Source organism: Sylvia atricapilla, chromosome 5 (assembly GCF_009819655.1).
Source record: "Sylvia atricapilla isolate bSylAtr1 chromosome 5, bSylAtr1.pri, whole genome shotgun sequence".
Classification (NCBI taxonomy): domain Eukaryota; kingdom Metazoa; phylum Chordata; class Aves; order Passeriformes; family Sylviidae; genus Sylvia; species Sylvia atricapilla.
The window spans coordinates 58,573,344-58,599,447 of NC_089144.1; the positions used below are offsets into that span (position 1 = coordinate 58,573,344).

General features: G+C 40.7%; 3 protein-coding genes across 6 annotated transcripts in view; 2 read left to right on the plus strand and 1 right to left on the minus strand.

The window, feature by feature from the left end:
* Nucleotides 1-2,252, plus strand: part of GYS2 (glycogen synthase 2) — a 40,765-nt gene extending 38,513 nt beyond the window's left edge. Inside the window, exon 16 of the mRNA XM_066319631.1 lies at nucleotides 1,329-2,252. Coding sequence (XP_066175728.1) covers nucleotides 1,329-1,550 — 222 coding nt within the window. The 3' untranslated portion in view covers nucleotides 1,551-2,252. The remainder of the gene's footprint in view (nucleotides 1-1,328) is intronic.
* Nucleotides 2,253-4,572: 2,320 nt separating this feature from the next.
* SPX (spexin hormone) lies at nucleotides 4,573-10,482 on the minus strand. Of its 2 annotated transcripts, none has more exons than XM_066318515.1 (7): nucleotides 10,059-10,482; nucleotides 9,579-9,740; nucleotides 8,599-8,679; nucleotides 8,412-8,469; nucleotides 7,479-7,541; nucleotides 6,772-6,855; nucleotides 4,573-5,490 (listed from the first exon to the last, which is right to left on the minus strand). In XM_066318515.1, exons 2-7 carry the CDS (start codon nucleotides 9,582-9,584, stop codon nucleotides 5,432-5,434), a joined length of 351 nt encoding a protein of 116 aa, XP_066174612.1. In that variant the 5' UTR covers nucleotides 9,585-9,740; nucleotides 10,059-10,482; the 3' UTR covers nucleotides 4,573-5,431. The 2 variants fall into 2 exon arrangements, with proteins under 2 accessions (XP_066174612.1, XP_066174611.1); XM_066318514.1 differs by having other exon boundaries at nucleotides 9,579-9,793.
* A 4,557-nt stretch (nucleotides 10,483-15,039) lies between these two features.
* The window catches only part of IRAG2 (inositol 1,4,5-triphosphate receptor associated 2), a 36,670-nt gene continuing 25,605 nt past the window's right edge, over nucleotides 15,040-26,104 (plus strand). For 2 of the 3 annotated variants that reach the window (XM_066319632.1, XM_066319633.1), the window contains exons 1-12: nucleotides 15,040-15,112; nucleotides 16,735-17,344; nucleotides 18,148-18,258; nucleotides 19,029-19,209; nucleotides 19,412-19,488; nucleotides 19,568-19,646; nucleotides 20,653-20,811; nucleotides 21,933-22,050; nucleotides 22,376-22,426; nucleotides 23,535-23,612; nucleotides 24,188-24,244; nucleotides 26,044-26,103. In XM_066319632.1, the coding sequence (XP_066175729.1) occupies nucleotides 16,756-17,344; nucleotides 18,148-18,258; nucleotides 19,029-19,209; nucleotides 19,412-19,488; nucleotides 19,568-19,646; nucleotides 20,653-20,811; nucleotides 21,933-22,050; nucleotides 22,376-22,426; nucleotides 23,535-23,612; nucleotides 24,188-24,244; nucleotides 26,044-26,103 (1,560 nt within the window). In that variant the 5' untranslated portion in view covers nucleotides 15,040-15,112; nucleotides 16,735-16,755. The remainder of the gene's footprint in view (nucleotides 15,113-16,734; nucleotides 17,345-18,147; nucleotides 18,259-19,028; nucleotides 19,210-19,411; nucleotides 19,489-19,567; nucleotides 19,647-20,652; nucleotides 20,812-21,932; nucleotides 22,051-22,375; nucleotides 22,427-23,534; nucleotides 23,613-24,187; nucleotides 24,245-26,043; nucleotide 26,104) is intronic. The other variant, XM_066319634.1, reaches the window with a different exon arrangement.

Consider the following 26,104-nt stretch of genomic DNA (forward strand, 5'->3'; position numbering starts at 1 on the left):
AGCAGTGCTGATAACACGTGGTTTAATTCTTGCTGAGCAGGGCTTGCACAGAGCCAAGAACTTTTCTGCTCCTCACCCGCCCCACCAGCAAGGGTCTGGGGGTGCACAGGGAGCTGGGAGGGGACACAGCCAGGACAGCTGACCCTAATTGTCCAAAGGGACATTCCAGACCTAATGGCAGCATGCTCAGTATATAAAGCTGCAAGAAGATGGAGGAAAGGGGGATGTTCAGAGTGCTGGTGTTTGCCTTTTCAAGTAAATACTACCTGTGATGAGGCCCTACTCTTCTGGGGACTGCTGAACACCTGCTTGCCCATGGGAATGAATTCCTGGATTTGCTTTGCTTGTGTACACAGATTTTGCTTTCCCTACTAAACTGTCTTAATCTAACCATGAGCATTCCCACTTTCCCCCTTTTGCTTCTCTCCTCAGCCCCTCCAGGAGGGAGGGAGCTGCTGGCTGGGCTTATACCACAACCTACTGGTATCAGATCCAAACACAGGGGTTACCAGCTGTGGCACAGGAACAGGTCTTCAGGTGGTTTGGACTGAACTGGGACCGTGCCACTTTGGACCAGCTTGAAGAACTGGCCCTTGAAATTCCTCTTGGAAGAGTGGCAGCTTCTGGTTTTTGCTTCTGCGAAATGCCATGGAGATGTTCTGCAGCAACCAAAGAGAGGAGAGTTGGGAAAGGATGTTCTAGGGAAAGCAAGGCAATGTATTGCCCTCACTGGAACATGGTGTGTTGGCTGGAGCTGCAAGGGGTCACTTTAAAGGCACACCTTCAAGAAGTTCTTGCTTAGTCCAGATCAGCACCGATTTGAGAAGAGAGGCTACTCAGAACAATGTTACTTGAAACCAAACCTCCAAAGAGCAACTCTTTTATTTTTTCAGTAAGGAGAGAGGAGGTTCAAACCTCTTGCTGGGTTCTGGTTTTGCAGATGCTGGCATTATAACTAGAAATCAGTTTTGGATGTTCAGATTGAAGCCTGAATTTCAGTAAGCATATTCTGACTACAGAAGGATTTTGTGTTGTGCTGATTGTTTTAAGGCTCAGTAAAGATAGTCATGTTTTGCAAAAAGCAATGCTGAAAGGGCAGGATGTTTTTTATAGCACAGGGTAAAGATCTCTGTAATACAAGTGTGTACTTACTGGCAGAGGAGGGCTGAGGGGATCTGGGTTGAGGGAAGCTTAATTTTAGAGTGCAGGGCAGGTCCAGCTTACATCTGATCACTGTCTTCTTCTGAAGTGATGATAGCCTTAAATTGCTGTATAAAACCAATCGAGGAGCTCAGTTAATACATTCCACTTGCTTCTCTCCCTGCCAGACGGAAGGTTTCAGGTACCCCAGGCCTTCATCAGTGCCACCATCACCCTCTGCCTCCCAGCATTCCAGCCCTCACCACAGCGAAGCTGAGGACGAAGATGAGGATGAGAGATACGACGAGGATGAGGAAGCCGAAAGGGATAGGCAGAACATCAAGTCCCCCTTTACCATTGGAGCCTTGCCACAAGGAAAAAAGAAGCAGCATGGAGAATACAGGAACTGAACTCGTTGCTCTCACCCTGGCGTTGCTCCTCATCCACACAACAGTTTCTACTGTAGGCTTGGCAAGCTTTGTGTTAAAGACAGTGTGATATAATTAGGGGAACCTTAAATGTTACTTGAGCTACACTGTTGAAAAGCCTAATATTATTTCACCTTGAAAGTAGTTTAAATGACAATTTTTCTGTGCCCCTTTGAGGTAGAAGAGATTTTTCAGGCTTAATAAAACTAGAGAATGAGATAATCCCCTCAGGAGCTTATACAAACTGCAGATCATACCTTTGTCTATGGAATCATCTGTATTAATCATAGTCTAGACAAATAGCTACATTTTGGGTATCCCAAAGGAATTCCTTCTTCATTTATGTTTCCCCTTTTCCCCTCCTAAATTAACATGAACTTTAAACCAGAGCTCAAAAAATTAGACAAAAAGAGTCTTACTCTGGAGAAATACTGGAAGAGCTAAAAAAAGATACACTGAAAAGAAAATGGTCTTTCTTTTTCCTGATGCTGTTTATTGTAAGCTTACATAATTTCAAGCACTTTTTTACAGCACACAGAAGTGTCTTGATCCAGTGGTAAAACATACTTCCTGTGGAACAATATTAAGTCTTATGCAGTGGGCATTTGAATTTTAGAGACAAATGAAGTCATCTTTCTGAGGTCATTTAGACCCACAATAAACAGCAGACCGTTTATTTTCTGATTCCTCTGGTATGTCTCTTTTATTCTCATCTTGTTGTAGATTCTAAGTTTGTTAACAAACTGGTTTGGGAGGAAATTACTGTAACTTGGCTAAACTGAATGACAAAATTTCCTTGAGTAGCACCTTCCCCTACAGAAAAGAAGCCACAGACCAATGTGACAACATTCAAGGATCAGTAATTTCCATTAATCCATGCTCTGTTTTCACTTCTTCTAGAAGAAACCAAATTCTAACAAATTATGCTAAAAAACTTTCAGGTATAATTTTGAAAAGCATTTGAGACTTCAAGGTTCTTGGGGAATAACTGATCCTCACATCAAGAACTAAACATTTCATTTGCCTTACAGAAAGCTTTTAGAAGTATTTCAGCTCCTAGAGATGCAGAGAGTGCCTGAACAGGCTCTTCAGAAACACATCTTGACATGAAAGTGTTAGGAAGGAGATCAAGCTCTTGTTTTTCAAGTTTGTGCATCACAAATTTCTCATGCTGCTCAAGAAAAGACATTTCCAGGACTTCATTCAGCCTGTCCTTCAGCAGGTGGGACAATGTAAGCTTTGGAAGTATTTACCTTTCCTGTCAATCCCAGGGGGAGCCTAGATGTCCAACTTTGGTTAGGCTCCTACTTTTCAAACACTTAACCAATGCTTCATGACATGGTTCTGACTATAGGCCATTTAGAATAAAAGTGACAATGTGCCTATTTGCAAATTTTTGCCACCTAAAATTTGTTTTAAAACTTGAGCTGATTTGGATACTTGAAAGAATATTTTCAGAAGTCAGGTTCTGGTTTTCAGAACCTGAAAACTTATTTGAAGTAAAAACTTATTTGAAATTAAAAGGAGTCACTATTTGTTTAGCCATTTAAAAGGTAAACACTGAGTAATTTTTCATATAAAAGTGGTGAAAGCAAAGATACTGCAAATATTTTCCTTCACACAGTTTACTACATGGAGAACAATTGTATTTTGTGTTTCTTCCACAGAGTGCTTCTAATCGGAATTCCCTTACAGAGTCAAAACATGGAAGGGCTGAGAGTCCCAAAGAAAGAACATATAAAGGGCATATTGATTGAAAGTTGATGATTTCATAAATAAATCGAGAAATCTGTATTTATGGCTTGTATTTCAAAGCTGTCCTATAGAGCAGGAAAGCTGTGTGTGTTTCAGCACACTCACATGCTGTGAGCACCCTCCTGGTGTTAGAAAGTGCACAACCTTTGAGACAGGACTAATCTGAATTCTGAGATTCAGGTGCTGCATTGGCCAAAGCGACCTCTGCCCCACACCTTGGGCATGTGTTAGTTCTGCCTTCATTCCAGGATTAACCATTAGTAACTTATCTACAGCAAAACACTTCTGTATGTTGAATTTATAGCATCAGGGGAGTGGCTTCTCATTCAGCCACAGCAACAGATTGCCTAAATTAAATGCCACACATTCCCAACAGTTACTGAAACCTGACAAACTTGGTAGCAGCTGTTACATAAGGGATTGTCTTTCAGATGGAAATTGCTGGGGTTTCACAAACAGCCCACCAGCAAGGCAGAAGGCTCATTCTGTTTCATGATATTTGTGAATAATTGTTTAAACTTGAGACCTTTAAATCAGGAACATGCACAGACATCAAGTCAGTTGGGAATAGGATAAGTACAGTTTCTGTACCACTGAGACAGGCAGAGGCATATAAATTTCAAGATACTGATAAACCAAAGGATGTATATCCCCTCTACTTTTCTAGTGGAAGGTGTCCCAGCCCACCTCAGAGCATTTGGAACAGGATGATCTTTTAGCTCTCTTTCAAACTACACCATTCTAGGATTATGTTCTCTGATTCTACGCTGTTTTGTCTGAGCATAGACTGATGATCCTGTAAAACATGCTGGAAAATCACTTACATGCACCTGAGATATTCCAAATATGCTCGAAACAAAGGGCAACTAAATTAATGAAAGGATTCTAGTGGATACCACTGGTCTTGAGGGGAAGTTCTTCATGTGTTCTGTCATACAACAAGCACTGCTGTTGGAAGATTTATTAATGTTTAGAAATGAACAAAGCAGGACACTGATTTCACCAGTTATGTTCCTCCAAGAAGTGATACAGATTATAGACAATGACCGAAGGTGCCTCTAACCCCATGAAACAAACTAATTCCTCTGTTCCTTCAGCTGTATTTCTTTGTGTTGAGGAGAAGCAACATCATAGTTAGTGTGAGTTAGAATTAATTAGCAGCCTTATGAGAAAGATTTGGGGAATTTGACATTAAAAGATGAAGAGCATGACTAGGATAGAAGGTTAAAAAAATAAAATAGTTGCTTGGACACAGAAATCATGTGACCACTCTTTAATTACATCAGATCTACAGAGGGCTTTCCAGTAAGACCACAGAACTACATAAATAATACATCCTTATCAGTACAGAATGATAATTAACAGATTTATGCATAATTCCAGTTCTACAGCTCAGAAAGAAAGAATAAAAAACGTACAATCACAATGCAGTCGTTAATGAGGCCCTGATAATGCAAGATCTGTCCCCAAACTGTCTTTTTGTGCTGGGTATTGCTCAGTAGGACTATTCAGAATATTTCTGCAGGAGTGAACTGTGGCAGTGAGTGCTGCTGCCTATTCTCTGTGCTGACTGATATCTGCCAAAAAAAAACAAACAAAAAACACCCACAAAAAAGTAACAACGAAAAAATCACCTTTCCAGTCATAGATAGCTGGAATGTTTTTACACCTCACTGAATTTATTGACCATCAGCAGCCGACAGGGCACACCAGTGAAGTGGTAATGGAATCTGTCTTTATCAGAGTTTAAAAAGTTTCAATTTTCAGCTAAGCAGAAGGTGGTAAAAGGTTACCCAATGACAACTGAAAAACTTTTCAATGAAGTGGTTGTCCAAAAAGATGGTTTTAATCATCTTTTCAGGTGAGATGGTACCATGTATTTTAAATTTCAGATGAGAAATACCAAATGCTCTAAAGAAAGCAGGAACTTTACTGATGCTTTCCTTATCTGAACTAGTACCTTTTAATCCCTTAGCATTCAAAATTTTGCACTGTGAAAACACCTCACCCTTTGGGAACTTCAGTGAAAATGGATGAAACACTCTACTTACACGAGTTATGCCTTCAGGCTCAAAGCTGTACAAATGTTAAAGACATTTTAAATAATTTCACCAATTCAACAGATTGTCTGTCCAGTAGCCAGGGTGATCACTGTTTTCTTCCTCCTCTGTAAGACAAGACACAATGGGGAGCAATAAGTTGTAGATGAAGTTCAGCCAGCCAAAGTTTTCAGCTTCCAGATGTGCCTTAGGCACAGATTCAGTGCAGTGTGAGTGCTCAGCTAAGAGAGGCAGCATCTCTTAAAAAAAATTCATGTCTTCTCTCATTTTTAAATGTAGGAATTTTTCTGTGTGCTGAAGAGCAAAACAACAAACCATATCCAGAGGGGTAAGTTAGCATATGGCAAAAAAACCCCAAAACCATGCTAAAGAAAATAAAAGACTTGTTCTTCATTTGTGCATTGCCCTCAGTCAAGTCTAAAATCAGCTGATCTGAAAGTGCATGGCTTACCCAAGTTTAACTGGTTATTTCCTACCCCACTGGTGGAAATGTTACTCCACATAGGTTTTTTTCAAACAAGCTGCAAGTTCTGCTTATCTGTCTCAGATATTTCACCCTTTTTCCTCAGCTGCTGTCCATCTGCCCTGCTACAGCAGCAGAAGTCCAAAAAATACCACTAAAATTTGTAAAAATCCACCTTCAGAGGATTTTGTGGGCATACAAATGGCACTTCCACTGATTTAGCTTTAGAAGTGCTCATATGTTTTGTCCAAAGCACTATGCTCATTTTTCATCCTGCCTTTCTCTCTCTTCAAAGTGCCACTGAGGTGGGGTTTTGGTTGGTTGGTTGGTTGGTTGTTTTGGGGTTTTTTGTTCAGAGTTCTGCCAGGGCAGGGAAGAGAGAGCAGAGCACAGACCCTCAGCTCCATTTCCAAAAAATAAAAAGTCTGTGATAGCTGAAGAGGTGAGAAGTTTAAGGACAGAGGACATGGAGAGCAAAGGTTTAGGGTCTCAGCCTTGGGATGTGAAAGCTCCTCTCCTGTGTTTCTTATGGATTCTTTTAAACCTTTGCAACAAATCCAGTGGAGGAATAGATTTTTCACAAGGAAATAATATTCTGTAGAAGAAGTAACCCCATTAAAGATTTGGGTTCAAAAATTCAATTAAAGAATAGCCATCCCCTTGAATCCAAACCAGTAAAACATCTGAAGAGAGAATTAAAAGCAGATATACAAATATTTACCTGCTATCATTATGTGGCTCATGTTGTAATCTGTGTAAAAATACACTCCATTACAGGGTGCTCTGTTGAATGCTACCTCAGTTCAAAACACTTTTAGATTAAGATTTAAAAAGACCTTTTAGGTTAATTACCTAAATTGCTAGTAAATTAAATACTGAAAAAATACTTCTAAAAAAGTCAGAGTGAGACAAAACATGCATTTACCTTCTTGTGCTTTCTGTAAGGAAGTAAGGAACAGTGCAGCAGCTTCAGAAAGAGATAAAGGATTTGTGTTTTGGCTGCGTGTTTCTAGAATGAAAAAATCAGAGGTGCATGGTTTGTTAGTTCCTATGGCATTTCTTTGCTTTGTCCTTTGCTTTTTTATTATTTCTATTGCTAGAGACTGAAAGACAAGAAAATATGGTCTCCTTCACTCTATAACATTGTCTACTCAAAACCAGCAATCAAGAGAGATTAGCAATCTTTTTAAAAAGGAGATTATTTCGAAGTCTCTCAGAAGGTAAAAATAACATTTTCCTTTTTTGTAAGTTCCTAACTTTTTACAACATTCCATTCCCTTGCCTAATGTGGATTGATGTTGTCTGCTTTTGTTATTTGTCACTTCATCACAATTAATAGCTTGATTTGACTTTTTTTTTCCAGCGCAGAAAGAAAGTCAAAAGCACTGATGAAAATCCCTCTAAGCAGCCAGGTCAGTCTGGAAATTATGTAAATGAAATCACAGAGGTGCACCAGAGAGAAAAGTCAGTCTTTATCATGTGCGGGTTGGAATGAAGGGATTAAAAAAAGGGGGTTTAGCTGTTTCCTTGGCTGTGACTCCAGGAAAACAAACCCCCCCTCTGTTTCCAGAGATTTCTCCCATAACCTGGGGAAGGTGGGTGGGCTCCACAGCCTTGTGATGATGGACTCACCAAGCTGCACTCTGTCATACAAGTCCTTCCTCTGGCTCTCATCTGCGATGAAGCGACGTCCCTCTACAAAAGCAGTGGGAGAAGGGTGAAAACAACCCCCCAGTCTGTTGTAATTCCTACTTCATAATCCCTAATGGACTCCTTTCCTTTTTGTATATGGTCAGGAGCCTTCAATCTTTTTGCTGGACTATAAAGTATTGTCTTTTAAATTGTATTTCTATTTAAACAAAGGAAATAAACCCACCCTGAATCACAAACTAACAAAATAAAATCATATTTCTTCCTGTGCATAAGAATGATAAAAAACTCACTAGGGAAGTAACACAATGCATTATTCAAAGAAGAAAAATTTAAAGAAGGAAGAATTTCAAAAAAAGAACAAAAAAGGTCAAAATCTTCACTTTTATGACTAGAAATAATGTATTAATATCACTAGAACTTTCAGTTATATTTACAGTTGTTTGGAGCTTATATTTATTTTGTGTTGCCATTATTCATATTATCTCTCTTTTGCATTTCTCTCAGGATTATGACCTTCTTTTTTTTCTTTAATTTACAGGGAGCTTTTTTCATACTATCTTAATACTTGCCCTCCCTGATATCTTTTAATTTTAAATCAAAAATTAAGAATACAATTTTTCTTATTAATATTTCTTTTAAATTTGACTTTTTGGATCAAAATCTCTAAGTGTAGAATCAGAGAATATTCTGAGTGGGAAGGACCCACAAGGATCACTGAGTCCAATTTTGAAGTGAATGGCCTGTACAGGGACCAAAAGTGTGACCATGACATAATTAGCACCATGCAATTAGCACATCTTCAAAACTTCTACCCTCACAGCATCCTCAGGATCTCCCACTTGTGTGGAAACAAGGAATAATCCAGGAGTGGAGAAAAGTATCTCCTCAAAATGGAAAGAGCTCGGGACTCACGTGCACCCTTCAAATAGAGCATGGCCTGAGGAGTCCAGTTCCTCCTTTGGAAATGAGCCTTTATGCAAAAAAAAAAAAAAAAAAAAAAAGGGAAAAGAGACACATCAACATTCCATGCCATCACTAACTAGTGCAAACACTGAACAGCACCAAGCTCTGAGCTCCACGAGCTCCAGCCTGAGCTCACCTGAGGGGCACTCCAGGAGCAGGCGACAAAGGACGCTGCCAGGAACAGGGCCAGGGCAGACACTGTGAGTTTATGCAGCCCCTGTGCACAACAGAGAACCACAAGGTGCAGGAAAAGTCTTTCATATCTGCACGTCCTCCCAAGTCCACATCTAAATGTTCCCAGCTGCTGCCTCGTCCCTGTCTTGCTGCCAAACCTCCTCTTGCTCAGGGGGTGTTTCAGTGCTCGCTGATCTGATCAGAGGATTAATGTTAAATAGAAAATTATTGGTTTAACTCAAATCTATTCTGTCCTGGTGAGAACTGCCATCAAGGCGAGCGCCTTTTGTGCTCCTATTTGCAAGGACATCAGATCCTCCAGAAATATGAATAACGTACTAATGGGTAAAAGTGCTATAAAATCTACTTTAATTTTACCAAACCATAGACAACAAGCAAATGTAGGGGGCTTGTCATTCCAAACAAACAAACACATAAACCAACCAAGAGACAAAATCTCTACTTCTTCAGGTTACACAAAAAGAAAAAAATGTTTTAAATTTAACACCCTATCAATATTGATCATGACTAACACGAGTCACAAGACAGGTTTTTTTTCGATTCTTGGAGTTTGTTCACTGATGCAGCACATGCAAATGGAAGCACTGAGCATGAATCCTCTGTGCACAAGTTGCACCTCTGCTTGTTCAAACACACCACGTTGTTATTCCTGAATTGATAACAGTGATGGGCACCAGAGCATCTAACTTTATGTTTCACTGTGGTTCATTTCATCCTGGGTTTGAGAGGTTGTGCTATTTGCCTTCTTTTAATGCAGTTGTTTAAAATACACATAATATATCTATATGTACATTTCTTTCAGGTTATTTTTAAGGAATATTTCTTAAGCCCCCCTGTAGTTCCTAAATATTGCACTCACATGGAAACAAAGCATTAATTGCAAAGTAAATGTTTGCTATGCACCAAAAAATTCTCACTTACCTTCATAATGATCTCCGTGACTGACCTTCAGTCTTCTTTCCTTGGGATGGCACAAGATCTCCTTGCTACATGTCCAGGAGTCTCTTTTTAAATCTTTGGAGTGGAGGTGCCTCCCCTTGCGTGGCAGGGCGGAGGAGTCTGAAGGGATCTCTTGTCAGCCCTCTAGATGGAGAAGCAGAAGGTCTGATGACTCCTGAGCAGCCTTGGAGGAAGCCCTGATCAAAATGATTGAAAGATGGATGCACTTGGAGATGCACCCCATTAACCAGCTGAACACCTCCTGAATACATCAGCAACAGCCCAGTGTGTTTGCAATGCATCACCTTCCTGCTGGATGATCAATAATCACAGCCAGAGTGGGTATTAATATGGATGGGGAGAGTTTACCCAGGATAATCCACAACACATCAGACTAGTATCCATTGTGGAGCTGGAAAAGCTGGTAAATTACTCGCCAGCATCAAGAAAAAAGTGACTTACCCAGTGTCACTAGATTGAGGTTATTCTTTGAGTACATTCCGAGGGTGTAGTCTACAGTCTGATTCTCTACTGATCTTTTGCATCTAGTTTTCTTACACACAAGTAAAAGTACAAAGCTCAACAACAAAAAAGACCAAAAATACCCAATAAACCCTGAACTCCTAATAGTCAGAAACACTTTTCTGTCTCATGGATTGGCTGGAGCAAAAGCCCAGATCATGAGCTTGAATAGGTCAAACAGTGAAGCATGAACAGAAAAAAGGTAGGGATCAGGGAAGTCATTTCCATGAGCTACTTCTGGGTGACTGTTGTGCTCCTTGCAGTCAAGGAGTGGGTTTGGTCCTCAGGGAAACAGTTAATCATGCTTGATGCCTGGCCTTGCTTGCTCTGTAGCCAGGGTTTTCATATCTCCTCCTGCACTTTTTCCTTTGTAAACTTGATAGAAGTGGAAGGAGAAGCAAAGCAAACAGGGAGGCAGGAATTTGCTGATTAGAAGACTGACCAATGGAAAGTTTACTGCAGCAGCCTCACAGACAGGGCCAACCCATGGTGTGACAAAAATCCAGCTGAGGCCATGGGTGTGACAAACACTGGCTCATGGATGCGGAGTCCAAGGAGGAACGTGCAGACAGGCACTGCTGCTGCTGTTCACTCTGAGCTCCTCCCTGGCATCGTGTGTCTGTGGACACAGCTCCAAAGCACATTATTAACTGAAGGTGCAATCACTGTCCAGCTTTTGGGGGGTATCACTGTTACCTGCATATGCCACACAGAATTGCTCCCTGAATATACAGAATCGCCATCAGCTGCAGCTTGTGCTGGTGTAGAAGGAAGAAACTGGAGGGAAGTTCAGGTTTTGGTCTCAAGCAGTTCCTCTGGTGGCTGGGAGCTGCTGTTAGAGCTCTATCCTTTAAAAAACACCATGCCCTGATGCATGCTAGCCAGCAGAAGGGAGTCTACTTGCATCTACTTCACTGTGAAGTTTATTTCTCTGCTCTTTTCCCTGTGCTCTGTCAGATCAGAGACATTTCTTGATGATGCTTAACCCTCACCCTTAGAAGGGGGCTGTGCATTTTATCCAGGAGACATTTAACATGCAGAGGCTTGGAAAAGACGAAACTTCTCCCCTATTGCCTTCTGGAGTGACTTTAGATCTTCTTCTTATGCACAGACCACAGGGCTGGAATCAAAACATTCACCTGAGGCTGTGAGAAATAATCCCCTGCCTTTGGGATTGGGCAGTGCGAAGTTCAGGACAGTTCTCCTTGTGACAGGAAAACTAAAACATGTCTGGCACTGAAAATAAACCCTGCTTTTCCTGCCACTGGAATGAGACAAGATAACAGAAAAGAAACGGGAGGGGGGCAACCAGCTCAGCCTCTTCCATTGCAGCTGGGGAGGAGAGCAGGAGAATGGGAGGCATGCAGAAAGATGTTACCACACTATAGGAAAACAGCTTCAGTTTTTCTTCTCTTTTGACCATTCTGCAAAATCTGAGTGACTGACTTAGTGTTGCTGGAGTGTCAGTCTGTCTCCCAAACTTGGCTGTATTCTGAGTCCCACGGGAATCCTTGTAGAGATTGGGGCTTGTTTGAAGCTGCCTGGAGCTGAACTGAGCAGATCAAAACCTGAACCACCTTGTTGTGGGGACAAGTGACCACCAGTTCAAGAACAAAAGCAGGATCTCGACAGCATCATCTTAAATTAAATAGTTTTATTGCTGTACTATCAGATGCCTCAGTGCCACCAGGGTGTCCAAAAGTCAGGAGTTTAGTTACAGCCTGTAGCAAGAGACAGTTGACCTTGATATTTCACATCAGGCGAAACGAACCCAATCTCAAATTGCATTTCCATAATGGTTTGGGGCTTTTTTTTATTTTCAAAAGGTTTTTATTTTTCCCTTAAATTGTCTGTGCCTTTGTGATTCACAACTCTAAATCCATTTATTTTTACTATGACTAGTGACTCCAAGTTGCTCCAGTTTTCGAACAAGTGTATTTCAGAGCCATCTTCTTGGAAATCTGTAAGGAGTCTGCATGCAGAACAAAGAACTCCAGATTTGTCAATTCTACCTCAGAGATCAAAATTTAAAAGACTCGGCTTCTCCCTTCAGGACTTTTTCTTGCCACGATTCTATGGCAAGAAGGTGGTCACCTCACCCTTCCCAGAGATCCAACCACTTCTAGGATGGCATATAGGACACAGTTTATTTGTAAACAGGGACAGGAGGCAATGTTTTGGAAAGGCATTGCAGCTACTGAGAGTGTTTGCATTCACAAAAGAACTGTGGCTGTGTGTAGGCACATGTGAGCTCGTACTCTTGAAAAAGGAAGCAGCCTATAATTAGGTTATGGATCATAACACACTAAAAAACTGTGGCACTTTGGGATGATGAGCTGTGCACCAAACACTCCTTGTCAGTGCTGCCATTTCTCAGCTGATTCACCTGGAGGAGGCAGTGGCTCTGGCATGTAATCAATACCCTGAGTGAGAAAAGTAGAGGGAAGCTTGCTATAGCAGCAGGATCCCTTATTAGAAAGAACATAACCTATTCCTGTTCTTGGAGATGATCTAAAGGGCACGGGCTGCATATCCTGATGCTGTAAGAGATAAAAAGCTGATTTCTGGCTTTGAAGTTCAGTGCTGAGGTGAGGGGAAAATGTTCTTGTGTGCTGGAGTTTTAACCAGTGGGGTCAAACTTGCCTTACTGACTTGAGTCACGACCATGCCCTTTCCCAAATATTTCCCTGGATATGTAGGATACAGTCACTGTGCCCCTGTATTTTTAACTGCTGCTAAGGACACCAGTGATCCATGGCTTGCTCCTGAGCAAAAGGTGCAGCTGTCTTGTGTGTAGGTGGTCAGTGGACGTCAGCAAACACTGGTGCTGTCAAGGTAAAAATCTCCAGAATTTATGACCTTTGCTTTGTGCTTATTCCCATTTCCTCTGGGTTTTGTTTTTTTTTTTTTTTTTTCCTGTTAGTTTGGTAACTCTCTGGGAAATGCATCACACTTCTGTCTGGCACCTGAGCAGCACCTAGCACAGCAAACTTCTGGCTCCTACATGCTACTCTAGCATCATAAGAGGCTGAAATATCACGGCAGAGCCTGCGAAATAGGAAATTACAAAGCATTTTGCATTTTGTTTGCAGTGAGTTGCATAGTAAGGCAAGATTACTACCAGTAGCAAAGTCAAATATAGATTGCCCTGGAAGGATGTTGATTTGTTATCAACTGAGAAACACAGAGAATAGTTTACACAACCACTTTTTAGGACTCATGGCCCAACTGACCCTGCCCAGACACAAGGTAATAAACCGTATGACCTCTTAATATCTTCTTTTTGGGCTGGGTTTTTTTTTGTATTTCTGTGACCTTCCAAAGCTGACTCTGGACTTTAATGCCATATAGCCCACTCAGACTACAGGAAAATGTGGGTAAAAGCTCCATATTTTCCCTGTAAAATCTATTGACCAAAACAACCCTATCTGCAATTCATCGATACATTTTATGCCACACAAATATGTTTTTCAATGTTATTTATTTTCATAATAGGCCTTAATTTAAAGACCCATAAGAATAGTTTGGATTGGAAGACACCTTTAAAAGTTATCTAGTCCACCTCCCTACAATAAGTAGGGATGTCTTCAACTTCTCTGGGAAGGTGAATTTTCATGGTGCAGCTCTGAAGGGAAGAGATACTCTCTGGTGTAAACCAGGTGCATGATTAGAGAGGCCCTCAGTTGCTGGCCCAAATTTATTTAACTGTTCTGTTGCACATCAGCACCACAATGTCTGTGGGTGCATTTCAAGCACCGCAGATTTGCTGGAGGAGCTTTTTGTCTTTTCTCTGGACTGCATGAGAAGAATTGTGCTAAAAACTGCTTGAGGTACAGAAAAAGATGCAGAAAATCCAGTCTGTCAGAAATCATGTAAATGCCTCTCACGAGAGGAGTAACAGGGACTTTGTTGAGCACTAATGTGTGAGCAGCGCTGCAGCCAGGTCCAGGTTCTACTGTTCTCACAAGTGTTTGTGAAAGAGAAGCAGCTTCAAGGGCTAATTATAAGTAAAATTTAAATATATTATGTGGAGTGAGGGGTGTTTGAAAGCATCAGCAAAGAGTATAAATCCACAAATTTTTTTAAAGCATCTCAGGAAGAGGTGTTACTGCTGAAGTTCAGTGAAGCACAGGATAGCCCAACAATTTTTTTTCCCCAGCAATGGACAAATCTGAGGCAAACACCAGGTGAAAAGACCAGCTGGAAAACAGTTTTCTCCGGTTTGCTGGCTGGAAAGGAGATGTGGCCTTCTAAGCATGGGCATTTATGAGGTACTTCAGCAGGAGCTGTACAGCTCTTCAGACAGGCAGACTCTACTTCACATTTTTACTATTATAATTTAATACAAAAAAGAGGAATTAGTTAGGGGTCCTAATGACTTTTTTTTTTCTTTTTTTCACAGAACCAAGGGCAAAGCTGACAGTTGACAGAGATACTATTTAATACACTATCAGCTCAAGAGACTTCAACACTTCCTTCCTTTCAAAAGTAGTGAGAGTGATGAAAAGTACACAGTTCCCAGATTCCCTGTTCTAACTCTCAGAAATTAGGAGAGATCTACTCCTGCTTGAAATTTTGCTGTAGGTGGGAAAAAGCAGGAAAGAACTGCTAATAGAAGTGAGGAACATCTCGGGAACCAGAGTTTTGTCACAGCAATAACCTATATCACAACATACCTTGCTGTATTAAATAATTAAAAGAGCAGGGAGACTTTGAGTTGTACTGAAATTACAGGCAATTAATCTAACAACTGCAGGAGAGATCTGAGGGGAAAAAAGTAAAAAGGCCATGAAGAGGAGCCTGATGCTTGATTAAAACCTGGCTGCAGCTGAGGGCTGAGTGGCAACAACTGCACCTTGTAAAGAGGATTTTCCAGCAGAAGAGCCCTCAGCCCTTATTTAAACGCTGAAGTTCAGTCAATCACTACTCTTCAGAGCAGCAGCTAGAATAGTTGTGCTATCTCCTTCAGAGAAGTTCTTTTTCTACATGCTGGTGTGAGTATGAGGTTTTGGGCTGTGTTTTTTGTTGTTTGGGGCTTTTTTTTACTGGTGTATTTCAGAAAAAAAATTGAAATGCCCTTATATTTGCTCAGAGGCTCTTGTGCACTAAATGAACAAGCCTAAACCTAATTGCAGTGATACTTAAGTTTTAATTTAAAGGTAATTTGTCTATCCTTTTAGAGATAAGACACCTCTAATAATTTTTCTCTAATATAGAAGACTACTTCCACTGTCTGGTATTTATTAGAGGATTAAATCATTTATGAGAGACGTAGTTAGACTTTCTTTTCTTGAAAATTGTTCTGAGCTTCTTTCTTTTTTTTTTTTTTTTTTTTTTTTTTTTTTTTTTTTTTTTTTTTAAGTATTCCTGTGGCTAAGAATATGTTTATTAGAGTAAATGTTACTCCTTGTAGAAATATTAGAAAAATAAACTTAGATATTTTGCCTCTGTTTATATAAAACGAAATTGCTACCATGCAGGCAGCTTGTAATAAACCACTTTAAATGAAGCACTTTGTATTTATGTTTATTTCAATCTAGATTAATAAATGTTATATATAATTTTATTCCTTTCTTTGAAAGATTATGCAAGTGTTAAGTGCTAGTGAAGCCTGCTGCTCTTTTTGGGGAAAGGAATTAATTTTTCTACATTAAGTAATCACTTAAAATCTAATTCTTGGGGGCTTCACCCAGCTTCATTTGGTGTGTTATTGTTATTTAATAATTTTCCCCATAATCTCTATGTCTCTTCCAGCTGGAGCTGTTTCTCCTCTTGTTTATTCCTAATGACAAAGGTTTAGCCATGCTGGGGACGCCTGTCCTGGAGCTGTGTCCTAGGCCAGCTGAGGGCATCCCCCAGTGAACATTCTTGGCACTGATGTTTCAGCAGATGCTGCTCTGGAGGGTTGAGGAGCTGTGGATGAAGTCCCCATTGTCCCTTGGAAGCTCCCAGCGGATCAGTGTGGGGTAGACATGGATACCTCACTGGGAATGGGGCTTTACCCCTGAAAAATGAACCTCCCATGCTTTAGTCACATACCAACATGCTTATCTTGTAGGAAATACCTTTTTAAATGTTGCCTGGGAAGACAGGAAATAAAAATACACATGGGATGAGGTGCCTCTGTAGGGCATATTCCTTGTGTAGCTCTCAGAGTGGCATTAAGACAGCTGTGGCTGATTAGTACAAGAAACTCTGGATTTAAGAGTTTTTTGTTCTTGTAGGCTCACAGAAATGCTGAAACTCTTGTTGGTCTCACTTTTTCTACTCCACCCTGCCACCTCCAGTACAATTCAAGTGCTTCCTTCAATTTGAAAAGTCCTCTCTTAATTTGCAGTGTTCTTCAGTTTTTATTTTCATTCGCCCTCACCTCTCTGCCATGGTTATGGTATTTAAGAATAAGCAGTGAGATTTCAGGAAGTATTTCTGTCCTTCTTCCTCAACTTTTCCACATCAATTCCTAGCTGAAGGTTTCTGTCGCAGCTGGCAGGCTGAACAAGGGTTTTCAAACTCCTGGATGCCAAAGCTCCAAGTTGTCTGCTGAATGGGAAAAAATGGCATAAATATGTGTGTGTTGGTCACCCTGACTCTTGTATCTTGTACCTGTTCTTTCCAGGTATTTGGCAAGAGAAGGAAAATGGTGAAGTCTTTGGAAGGTGGAGCTAAAAAACGGCACCACAACCCAGTGGACAGCATCTGCAGGAAGATCAAATCCATCCAAATGATGGACCAAGTCTCCAACCCGGCTTTGCAGATACCAAAATTTCGGTCCCAGAACTTCGACAGCCCACAGAGCAATCCTAAAAAAAATCTGGAAGAAATACTGAAAGGGAGAACATGCAGAAGTCAGGGGGGTACTTCTTCTGCCTTGGCCAGCCCTGGCAGTGACAGCACTTTCTCTGCAAACTCACCTAGTCTTGGAGCCACCCCTGATTCCTACTCTGCAGAAACCACCTTTTTAATCTCTAAAGGCAATGAGAGATCCAGCAGCTCGTGGATGCCTCCCTATCCCACAGAGAGCTCTTCTCCATACTGCTTTGGACCCAGGGAGGCCAATGCCCAGAATAAACCATGTGCTTTAGCAAATGCTGAACCTAAAGATGTGAGGCCCAAGCAGAAGCATCTGACATCAAGTCCAAATGTATATTTCTTCACACCAGAAAAAAAGGCAGAAAGTGCTGTGGTCCAACCTCCTGTGCCAAAAACACTTTCTTCAAGTGAACAAGGTAAAAATCCTGAAGAACACCACCCCCTAATTCAGAATCCTACACATCTGAACATTTAGCCTACGTAGATGATATTTATCTACCACTTAAACTGGTAATAACACATTTTAGTAGCACTCAAATCTTACAAGACTGCAAAAAGAGCTGAGGCAAATCATAAATTTTCTCTAAAAAATATTGATGTGAGGGTAAAAAATGAGGAATTAATAAGGCAGAACCTTTTCCAAATTTGCTAATTCATTTCTGGTTTGAGAGAAATTTTTTTTTTTTAACAGTTTGAGATTGAGACTACTATTTGGCTAGTACTGCGGTGGGTTTTTTTTAATAGCCAGTTTTTATTTGGCTCTTAATTTAGCCTGTGATTTGTCTGTTAGACTGATTTTGAATATACATGAGTTTGGGTGGTGTTGTTTGTTTTGTTGGTTTTTTTTTTTTTTGAGGGGGAGGTGTTTGTTTTAGGGATTGTTTTCTAAATAGGTTAACTCAACTCTTAATGATTTCTCTACAATCTATCTGTAGGGGGAGGGAAAAAATACCTGGCCTCTTGAAATGTCCTGTTTCATAGATTCACTCCATGGAAAGAATAACCAAGTTTTTACAAAAATAAATGGATAGGAGTAGATGTATGGAGTAGTTGCCAGCTCAGAGGCTCCAGCTATGACCAGTTCCTGTTGTTGTTTAGCAGTAAAAGCTCTGTCTTTATTGGAGGAGAAGCTGGTTAGTTGGTTTTGCTGTTTCAGCCATCTGGAGTGAAAGTTACTATGAGCCAATAAAGATGGGCAATAACAGTTTATTCTTCCCAGGAGGGAGACAGACTCTGGAGTACAAAGCTGACAACGCCTACAACGTGAGCTTGATCTCTGAGGAGGACCTGCTGACTGCCATCTTCTGTGCCTGTGACATCCACCACACAGGTTTGCCAGGATTCTTTTCCTTCATCTCTTTTGTTCTCCTCTCAACAGATTTCCAAGGTTCAGGCCATGTTATAGTCTCTGAGATGCGTAGGTGCCTTCATTGTGGCAGATGCAGAATAAATTTGTGAATGCCTGTGCCTCTTCTGCATGGTGCCTGACCCTTCCTCTGCTGATCTTTGCAGTGCTTTAGCACAGGGGAAAGAGAGGAGCAACATGTTTCTAGCTGTTACCCTCATTGCAAGTGACTGTTTTTCTTTCAGCCTTTACCCTGTTGGAAACCTGGGAAACTTCAGAGGAAGAGACAATTCCTCCCAGTTCCACCTGACATGACTTAAAGTGGTAGAACCATGGAATGGTTTGGGTTGGATGTGACATTAAACATCACCTAATTCTGTCCCCCTGCCGTAGGCAGAGACACCTTCCCCTGTCCCAGGTTTCTCGGAGCCCTGTCCAGCCTGGCCCTGAGAACAAGGATTAGTATCACATGTCAACTTTTGTTCCTCTTAAACTGAAGTCCACAAGACTAGTAAACTGGATTATTACACAGAAAAAACCCAAAACCTCACCACTACAAAAAAACCCTTAACCCAACAGAAAAGAGCTCTAAACTAGTCTTTTTTTCTCCAGATCACACTCTAACTAGAGGAATCAGTTGCTTGTCTACAACTCTTGGGGGCAACTGGATACAATACAGTTCAGTAGTGTGGTCTTTTACAGTTTTTTATGGTGCCTTGCCAGGCTTTGCAGTCTGACCCCTGTTTCTGCTTTAGGAAAAGTGGCGGTGTCCAAGATAATGGATTATCTGAGACATACAACCAGCCGGGAATCAGAGGACAGTGGTCTTGAGGAGCTGTGCAACATGCTTGACCCAGAGCACAAAGATATCTCCATGGACCTGAAAACCTATCACACCATGATGGGAGAGTGGATTGAAGACTGTAAGAGAAAATGGTAACAACATTTTAATAAATCCATCTTATAAGTTTTCTGTGGAAACAGGAAATTAGAAACTTGCCCTGTGGCTCTGGAAAGAAAGTGGTATTGGGACACCATGTCAGCATTGGGTTTGGCTGAAGTTTTAGAAGTGTTACAAAGTTGGTGAGCAGCCCAGTGTCCTGCTGGGTTTGTGACCCTTGATGCTCCCTTCTTTCAGGGAAGAAGGTGCTGCTGAGGAATCACCAGCAAGCACAGAAGACCTGGAATTTCAAGCACCTAAAAGCATTTCTGAAGGTGCAGAACATTTTACTCTGTTTCTATTCAGGAAAGCTCCCCTTTCTTGCTCTATAAACAAAACCTCCACCTCTTTCAGCCAAGAAGGTGCATCTCTGGATGAATGTTACATCAGGAAGCCTGGAGGCCTTTGGGGGTGATGTATCTAAAGGAGACATGTGAGTCCACTTCAGCAACTCTTTCTCAGAATATAGTACTCCTAGCTTTTGAACCACTTGACAGAAATCTCAATAACCTTTATTTTGGAACACTGTCCTTGTCCTCACTTCAGTCTGCAGGAGCTCTTGATGCTGTCACAGCTTCTGCTCAGACTTGAAATAAAACCAGTATTTTCTCCTACAGATGTCTTGGTGCTTCTGTGTCCATTTGCCTTTTTAATCTGTGGTCAGATGTTTGTTGTGTCTTTCCCTGTTTAAACTGGTTCCTTCCCTCCATCAAATTCTTAGTTGTCTGACAATAAGAAGACAGTATATCCTGAAAATTTGGTCTTGGGTTTTGTTTGGGGTTGTTTTTCTTAAGATAGGGAGTTTGTTGAGGTGGTGGGTTTTTTGTGGTTTGTTTGGGGTTTTTGGTTTGGTTTTTTTTTTTTTTTAATATTAGTAGTAGCAATGCCTGTGATTTGAGCTCTGTTAATGGCAAAGCACTTAACAAAGAGCAGAAGTTCTATTTGCAGATTATGCCTAGCCAGAAATCCAATATTGCTCTGTAATTCTTCCCTGTAATTTCTCAGGATCTTGAAAGAATGATCCTCATTCAAGTTTTGGTTGAAAGCATAAAGTGAGGGGTGGCTTGAAGGGAAAAGAAAGGAGCCAGAAATTACAGAGTAAATACAGAAGCATCATTAGTGGCCCAAGAGGTGATTAGCAAAATCTTAAAGCACTCTTAAGCAAACATCCAACTATGGCATTTTCTGACAGCTAACTCCAGTTGTAGAGAGCAGGAAAAGTGCTTAAACCCAAAACTTCTTAACTTTTTGGTGCCCATAAAACTGACTTGGAGATGCTCCATTATCTCTGTGCAGAGCAAATGACTGGACACTGCAGCATCACAGGTCCTCTGTGGGCTCTCCTCTCACCTCCAATCAGTGCAGTAGGATGTTTTAAATCTGAAGTGGGTGAAATAACCTTTCTCACTCTTTCCTGGCTTTGTCATTCCCTGGGACAGGGAGACCTCTGACTTGATAACCTGCGTTGCGGACCTGCAGTACAACAACCAGAAGCTGCAGGAAGAGAACAGCAAGCTGAAGCTCACCCTGGAAGCTGTGGATGAGACCAACAGCAAGCTCCTGGCAGAAAATGAGCATCTACATCAACAATTAAAAAGGTGGGGGACCCTGATGGCACCAGGCTTGCCATGGGCAGAGCTGTGATCTTTCAGTCTTGCTTTCATGCATTTCTCCTCACCATTGCTTCATCACAGTGGCTTTCTTGACTTTGTGTGATGCCTGTAAAGTTTAGCCCTCTTGCCTAATTGTTCTACTCTGTCCCTCCTGGTTCTTATAAAATCATTCATTTCAGAGCCAGGTTCCTGCAGCATGTGGTGGTGTGGGTGCACACAGGGAGAATCTCAGGCTAAAGCAAAAAACCAAACAAAATAATAACATAAAAAAGCATAATATTACCAAGGGAAGAGCCAAGCATTGGAAGGCTTCCAATCCTGGACCACATTTTTGTTGCTAAGCAGAAATTAGTGTCTAAAAGTTCTTTTGCTACTTATTTGATGGACTCAGGTGAGTTGTGTCACTTGTACACCTTTTCTGTAGCCTGAGGATATATCGCTACCATAATTACAAGCCCATTTTTCATTGTGTTCCTCTGGCTTTAATTACACTGTGATATGGTTTGGGCAGCTGCCAAGCTGTTCCCAGAGTTTTCAGGGGAGATTAAGGCAAGAGTTCTGCAGAGTAGCTGCCATGGGACATGTGCCTTATGTGGGACCACCTGCTCTGGGATGCTCTGCAGGATCAAGTTAGCTCAGGAAAGGGCCTTGCCTGTTGCTTTAATACATACTTTGGGGTTTATCAGATTAGGGTAAGAAAATGGTGTGGAGCTCATTCTTGAATACTGAACTGAAATGGTTTCCCCAACTGTAAACCATGAAGGTGTTGTCAAGATGAGTTTGTGCTCAGGTAACTTGATGTCTTTAACTGTTACAAGTGACATTTTTAATATATTTAACATAGCTTTGTTTTCATCCACTTGTCTTGGATGGTGTTTCATCCTTCACTGTAGAAGTGGAAGGGAGTGATAAATAGGAAATTGAACCATGAGCTTTTATTTCCTGGACAGAAATGTTGGGCTTAAACTTGATTGTTGCTCTTCTGTTAAGTGTCTGTGGCAAAAAATAAGTCCCTGATGGCTTCTAAAAATACTCTATTTCTAGCCTATCTAAACAATCAACATTAACTGGCTAAAGTTTCTCTGGATTTGATTCCCCCTGTGTAGCATCCAGCACTCTGTGTTGAAAGCCAAATCCCTGGAAGAAGACCTAGAGGAAGCAAGAAACAACCTGAACCTGTCAGAAGAGAAGAGAGAGCAGAGTCTTTGGCAGAACAAACAGCTAGTAGGTGCTCTTCCTTTTTGATTCCCTTGTACAGCACCCTGCACCTTGCTGTGACAGTGGTGGGGCTGCTCAGGCTGTTCAAATTCTGAAGACCTTCTCTGTACCTTCAGTGGAGGCTCATGAACCACACCAGCCTCAGCTCTCCCCTTTCTGTGTGCCCTCTGAAACAAAGGGATTCAACACGACAGCTCTGGATGGATTTGTGGTCTGTTGCTTTTTGACTGTTGAACTTTACATGTTAAAACTAACTCTTCTGTTTTTTTCTTTTTCCGTTATTTATTTTCTTTTTTTGTTTTGTGTTTTTTTCCCCCCATAACTTGATCAGCAAAAAGAAAATCAGTATCTCAACATCAAAGTTGCTTCTCTCCAGGAAGAGGTAAAATAAATCATGATTTGACAAGTTCTTGCCTAGATGAAATTTGCCACTAAGAAATTAAATGTTTGTTAGACTTTGAAGCCTTGCATGCTAATTAGGTTATCAAAATATCTAACATTTTAAAAGGCTGATTTCTCATAAAACTTTATATCTTGAGGTTGAACTGTGCTTCATATTTTCCACTTGCTGGGTAAGTAAGGATATGAGGTTAGGGAAGCATAGGGACAGAGACAAACTACTTCTCCCCCCACCACCTTTTTTCCAAGATTAATAGGCAAATTCCATGTATTTCTGGTTCCCACAGCTAAAAATACACAAACTCTATATTGAAACAATCTCCATCCAACACTTTATCATTTCCTAGTCTCTGTTTCTCCCCCTTAAGATCCAAAGGAGGAATCTTGTATTGAGCTGTAACGCCAAAAATGCATAACAAAAATAATTTAAAAATGAGATGGATGGGGTCTCCACTCACAGATGGATCCATTGACACTGGCCAAGGACCTACAGAGGATTTTAAGGGACTGAAGCTCCATCAGCTGGGTAGCCCTAGGCTTGTTTTTTATTCAGAGAAGAACTGTTCATTCTTTCTCTTTTTTTTTTTTTTTTTTTTTTTTTTTTTTTTAACTGCATCAAAGCAAGTATTTTATAAACTGTTTTTTATCAGGTGATAAAATATTCTAATGCTTGCTTACAGACTATATTTCAGACTGTTCAGGGGGCAATGGAGAAACAGGTTAAATTACACATAGTAAATAATTGAACCTTAAGATCAGTCTTAAAGCTCCTTAGTCCAAATAGGTATAAACCACATCTTTCTGAAAAAAAAACCCTCATGCTGCAGGAATGACTTTTCTTTGGCTTTCCAGGTCTGGTGGTGGTTATAAGTCACATTTTGAGGAGTTTTCTCTTTTACCAGTGTTCTGGGTGGGAAAAGAAGCAGAAGCAGTTTTGGTGGGGCAAACACATGCAATGTATGTGCAAAAATGCTGGTAGTGCTTGAGCGTAGGCAGCAGCTTGGGGGTGGAGATGTCATTTTTGCCTGGTTTCTTCAAGGAGAAGCTGTCAATCCATTCAGCTGTGCCTAAACACTCTGTGTCTTGTTTAGATTATTAGGAATAGCATGGACACCAACGAGCTGCAAAAGAAGATTTTGGAGCTGTCTAAAAACACAGCACAGCTTCAAGTAAGCATTTCAAAGTTGAGAGGAATAAAAATTCCTGGATTTTAATTCCTGGATGATTTACTTGGTTCTAGTGAAGGGGGAATTTCTGCTGCTGGAAGGCAAACAGCCATAAACATCTCTATGTTGAAGGACTGCAGCAAAATAGTACTTTGGAGAGTGTGACAGCTTTCACCAAGGAAGCTCTCTCTGGAGGCTAAAAAGTAGGCTGATGGAAACAATCACAGTTTCATTCTTTCCTCCAAGTTAAAATGGTTTTTTGGGTACCTTTTCCTCACTATTCAAGAAAATACGTTAAGGTCATGCTTTGAGAGATGTTGCTGAAAATATTGGCCTGGACAGATGAGAGGAACCAAAGGTTCCAGTGACCAAAGTCACTGAAATGCTTTCAGTCTTTGCTGGGTATGATATCTGTACTTTGGAACAGACGCCACACAAGATATTCAGAGAAGAATTTAATTTTTCTAAGCAAGGAACATTGATACTGTATTTCCCTTCCTAGTAGGAAATAGGAACAGACTTCAATAAAAGTCTGTACTGATGGCTGTGGGGGATTTTTTTATCTTTTCATTCTTCAGATCCAGGCCCAGATCTATGAGAGCACTGTGATGAATAAAGAGGCAAGCTTGATCCAGGTCAGTTGCTTTTACTTCATTACTGACTGAAAACCCCACAATCAGAGAATAATTCAGGTTGGAAGGGACCTTAATGATACCTTGTTCCAACTCCTTGCCATGGACAGGGACAGCTTCCACTGGCCCCAGTTCTGTCTGTATTGATGGGAGGTATTTGTAAAAAGGCAAGGCAGTAGTATTCACTGTGGCACTTTCATTTCTACTCTTCTCACACTGCAGAACCTGATGCTATAAATGGCTTCAAAGTAGGCGAGCTCTACTTTAGGCCCTGCTTATGAGTCAGCATAATTAAAGGTTTTGGGATTTATTTTTTTTAAATCACAACCTGTTAAAACAAACTTGTAAACTTCATACAAAATGTCCAGAAACTTCTAAAAGCTACTTCCTTCAGCAGGGACATACAGAAGTCCTTTCCCTTCATGTCTTTTACTGAAGTTGTTCTAGTGAAGTGTCACTAGAAATGGTGACTTGGAGCCCGATGGAAAAGGAAATTTGTCCTTTTATTGCTGAGGTGTAATTATCTAGGCTTTGTTGAGGAGTGAGCATTTCTGATGTTTTTAAACATGCGTAGAAAGCAAAGATATGAGACCATACATACCTGCTGGCACCCTCTGGATTCATGAATTATGCAAAGAGCCTTCTATGCCACTGGAGTTTCTACTTAGCAGAACATGCTATAAATCTCCTGATAAAATATTTGACTATTGGGCTCCCTGCAAACTGACTGCAGCTGAATTCAAATCGTAAAAGAGAGAACTGAACTTCAGTGTGATCCAGCTGACAACTTTGTAGCTGAGTGCTCCAATAGGTTTGGTTGGTTGCTTTTCTAGAAGCAGCTTAAGGGCAGAAATTTATTAAATTCTTTTTTTTTAAAAGTAGCTTTCACTTTCTCCTATGTGAATGATTCAAAGTTTTGTGAGCTTGGTAGTACTGAGTATTAATAAGACTCTCTTACTCTGTTGACTAAATGGGAATTTTGAAAGTAGACTGCTAGATTACATGTGGATAAATGTGAGTGGTTGATATAGTTTTGAGGGAACTGGTGTGAAAAACTGAGTTTACTTGTTGGCATTAGGATGAGTGGGTTCTATTACCTCACTTTTCCTGCTTAGCTTTCTGTGCAGTTCATCTCTTTCAAAAACATCAATGATTTTTAAAGAGAGAGTAAGAAGGACTCATAAAAGTGTGAGAGGACAAGAGCTCCTACTCCAGTTTTGTTTTCTCCTATAAATGCTCTGCTGTCTGTGTGGTGTCTCTTATAGGAATGGCATAACCTGACTGAAGCTCATTGCTAGTTGCTAAGAAAGATGGTTCTTCTATCAATTCCTCAGTCCTACCATGAGGGCTGACTCTTTTTCAGCCTCTGTTAGGTCGTATTTAATCTACAGAGTGCTGCACTCTAATAATGAAAAATAAATGAACTTGGAACATTGCAACTTGTTTGAAGGGTCAGCTGGGATTAAACTCATGCTGGCATATAATCTAGGCCACGTTTTAAGGCAAAACTAGAGTGCTTCTGTCTAGTTTAATCTGTTGGACCTGAAACCAGGTGAATAATAAATTAAAATACAGCACCTGGAAAAGGTTTGTCTCCATTATTTCAAAATTTAGGTAGGAGAGGTCATCTGAGTGCCTTCTGTTAGTTAATATGCAAGATAACTCGCTGTATCCTTTTAAATTCACAAGTATTTTTAAGTTATAATCAGGTTGCTGCTCAAGCTAAATCAGTCATCTTACTGCTGTGATAAGAGGATTGAGTATAATTTTTGGTTGTTTATTTTTTTCCACAATCTCTGCAGAAGGAGCAGGACATCAAGGAACTCAAGTTAACCATTGTGGAGTGTTCATCCATAATAGAGG

Excerpts from the sequence above, each read along its gene's own strand:
- SPX (XM_066318515.1), bottom strand. Across the intron at positions 8,470-8,598 it reads GCTCCTGGAGTGCCCCTCAG|GCTCATTTCCAAAGGAGGAA; the intron begins GTGAGCTCAGGC and ends TTTTGCATAAAG. Across the intron at positions 5,491-6,771 it reads CTTACAGAAAGCACAAGAAG|AGGAGGAAGAAAACAGTGAT; the intron begins GTAAATGCATGT and ends CTTGTCTTACAG.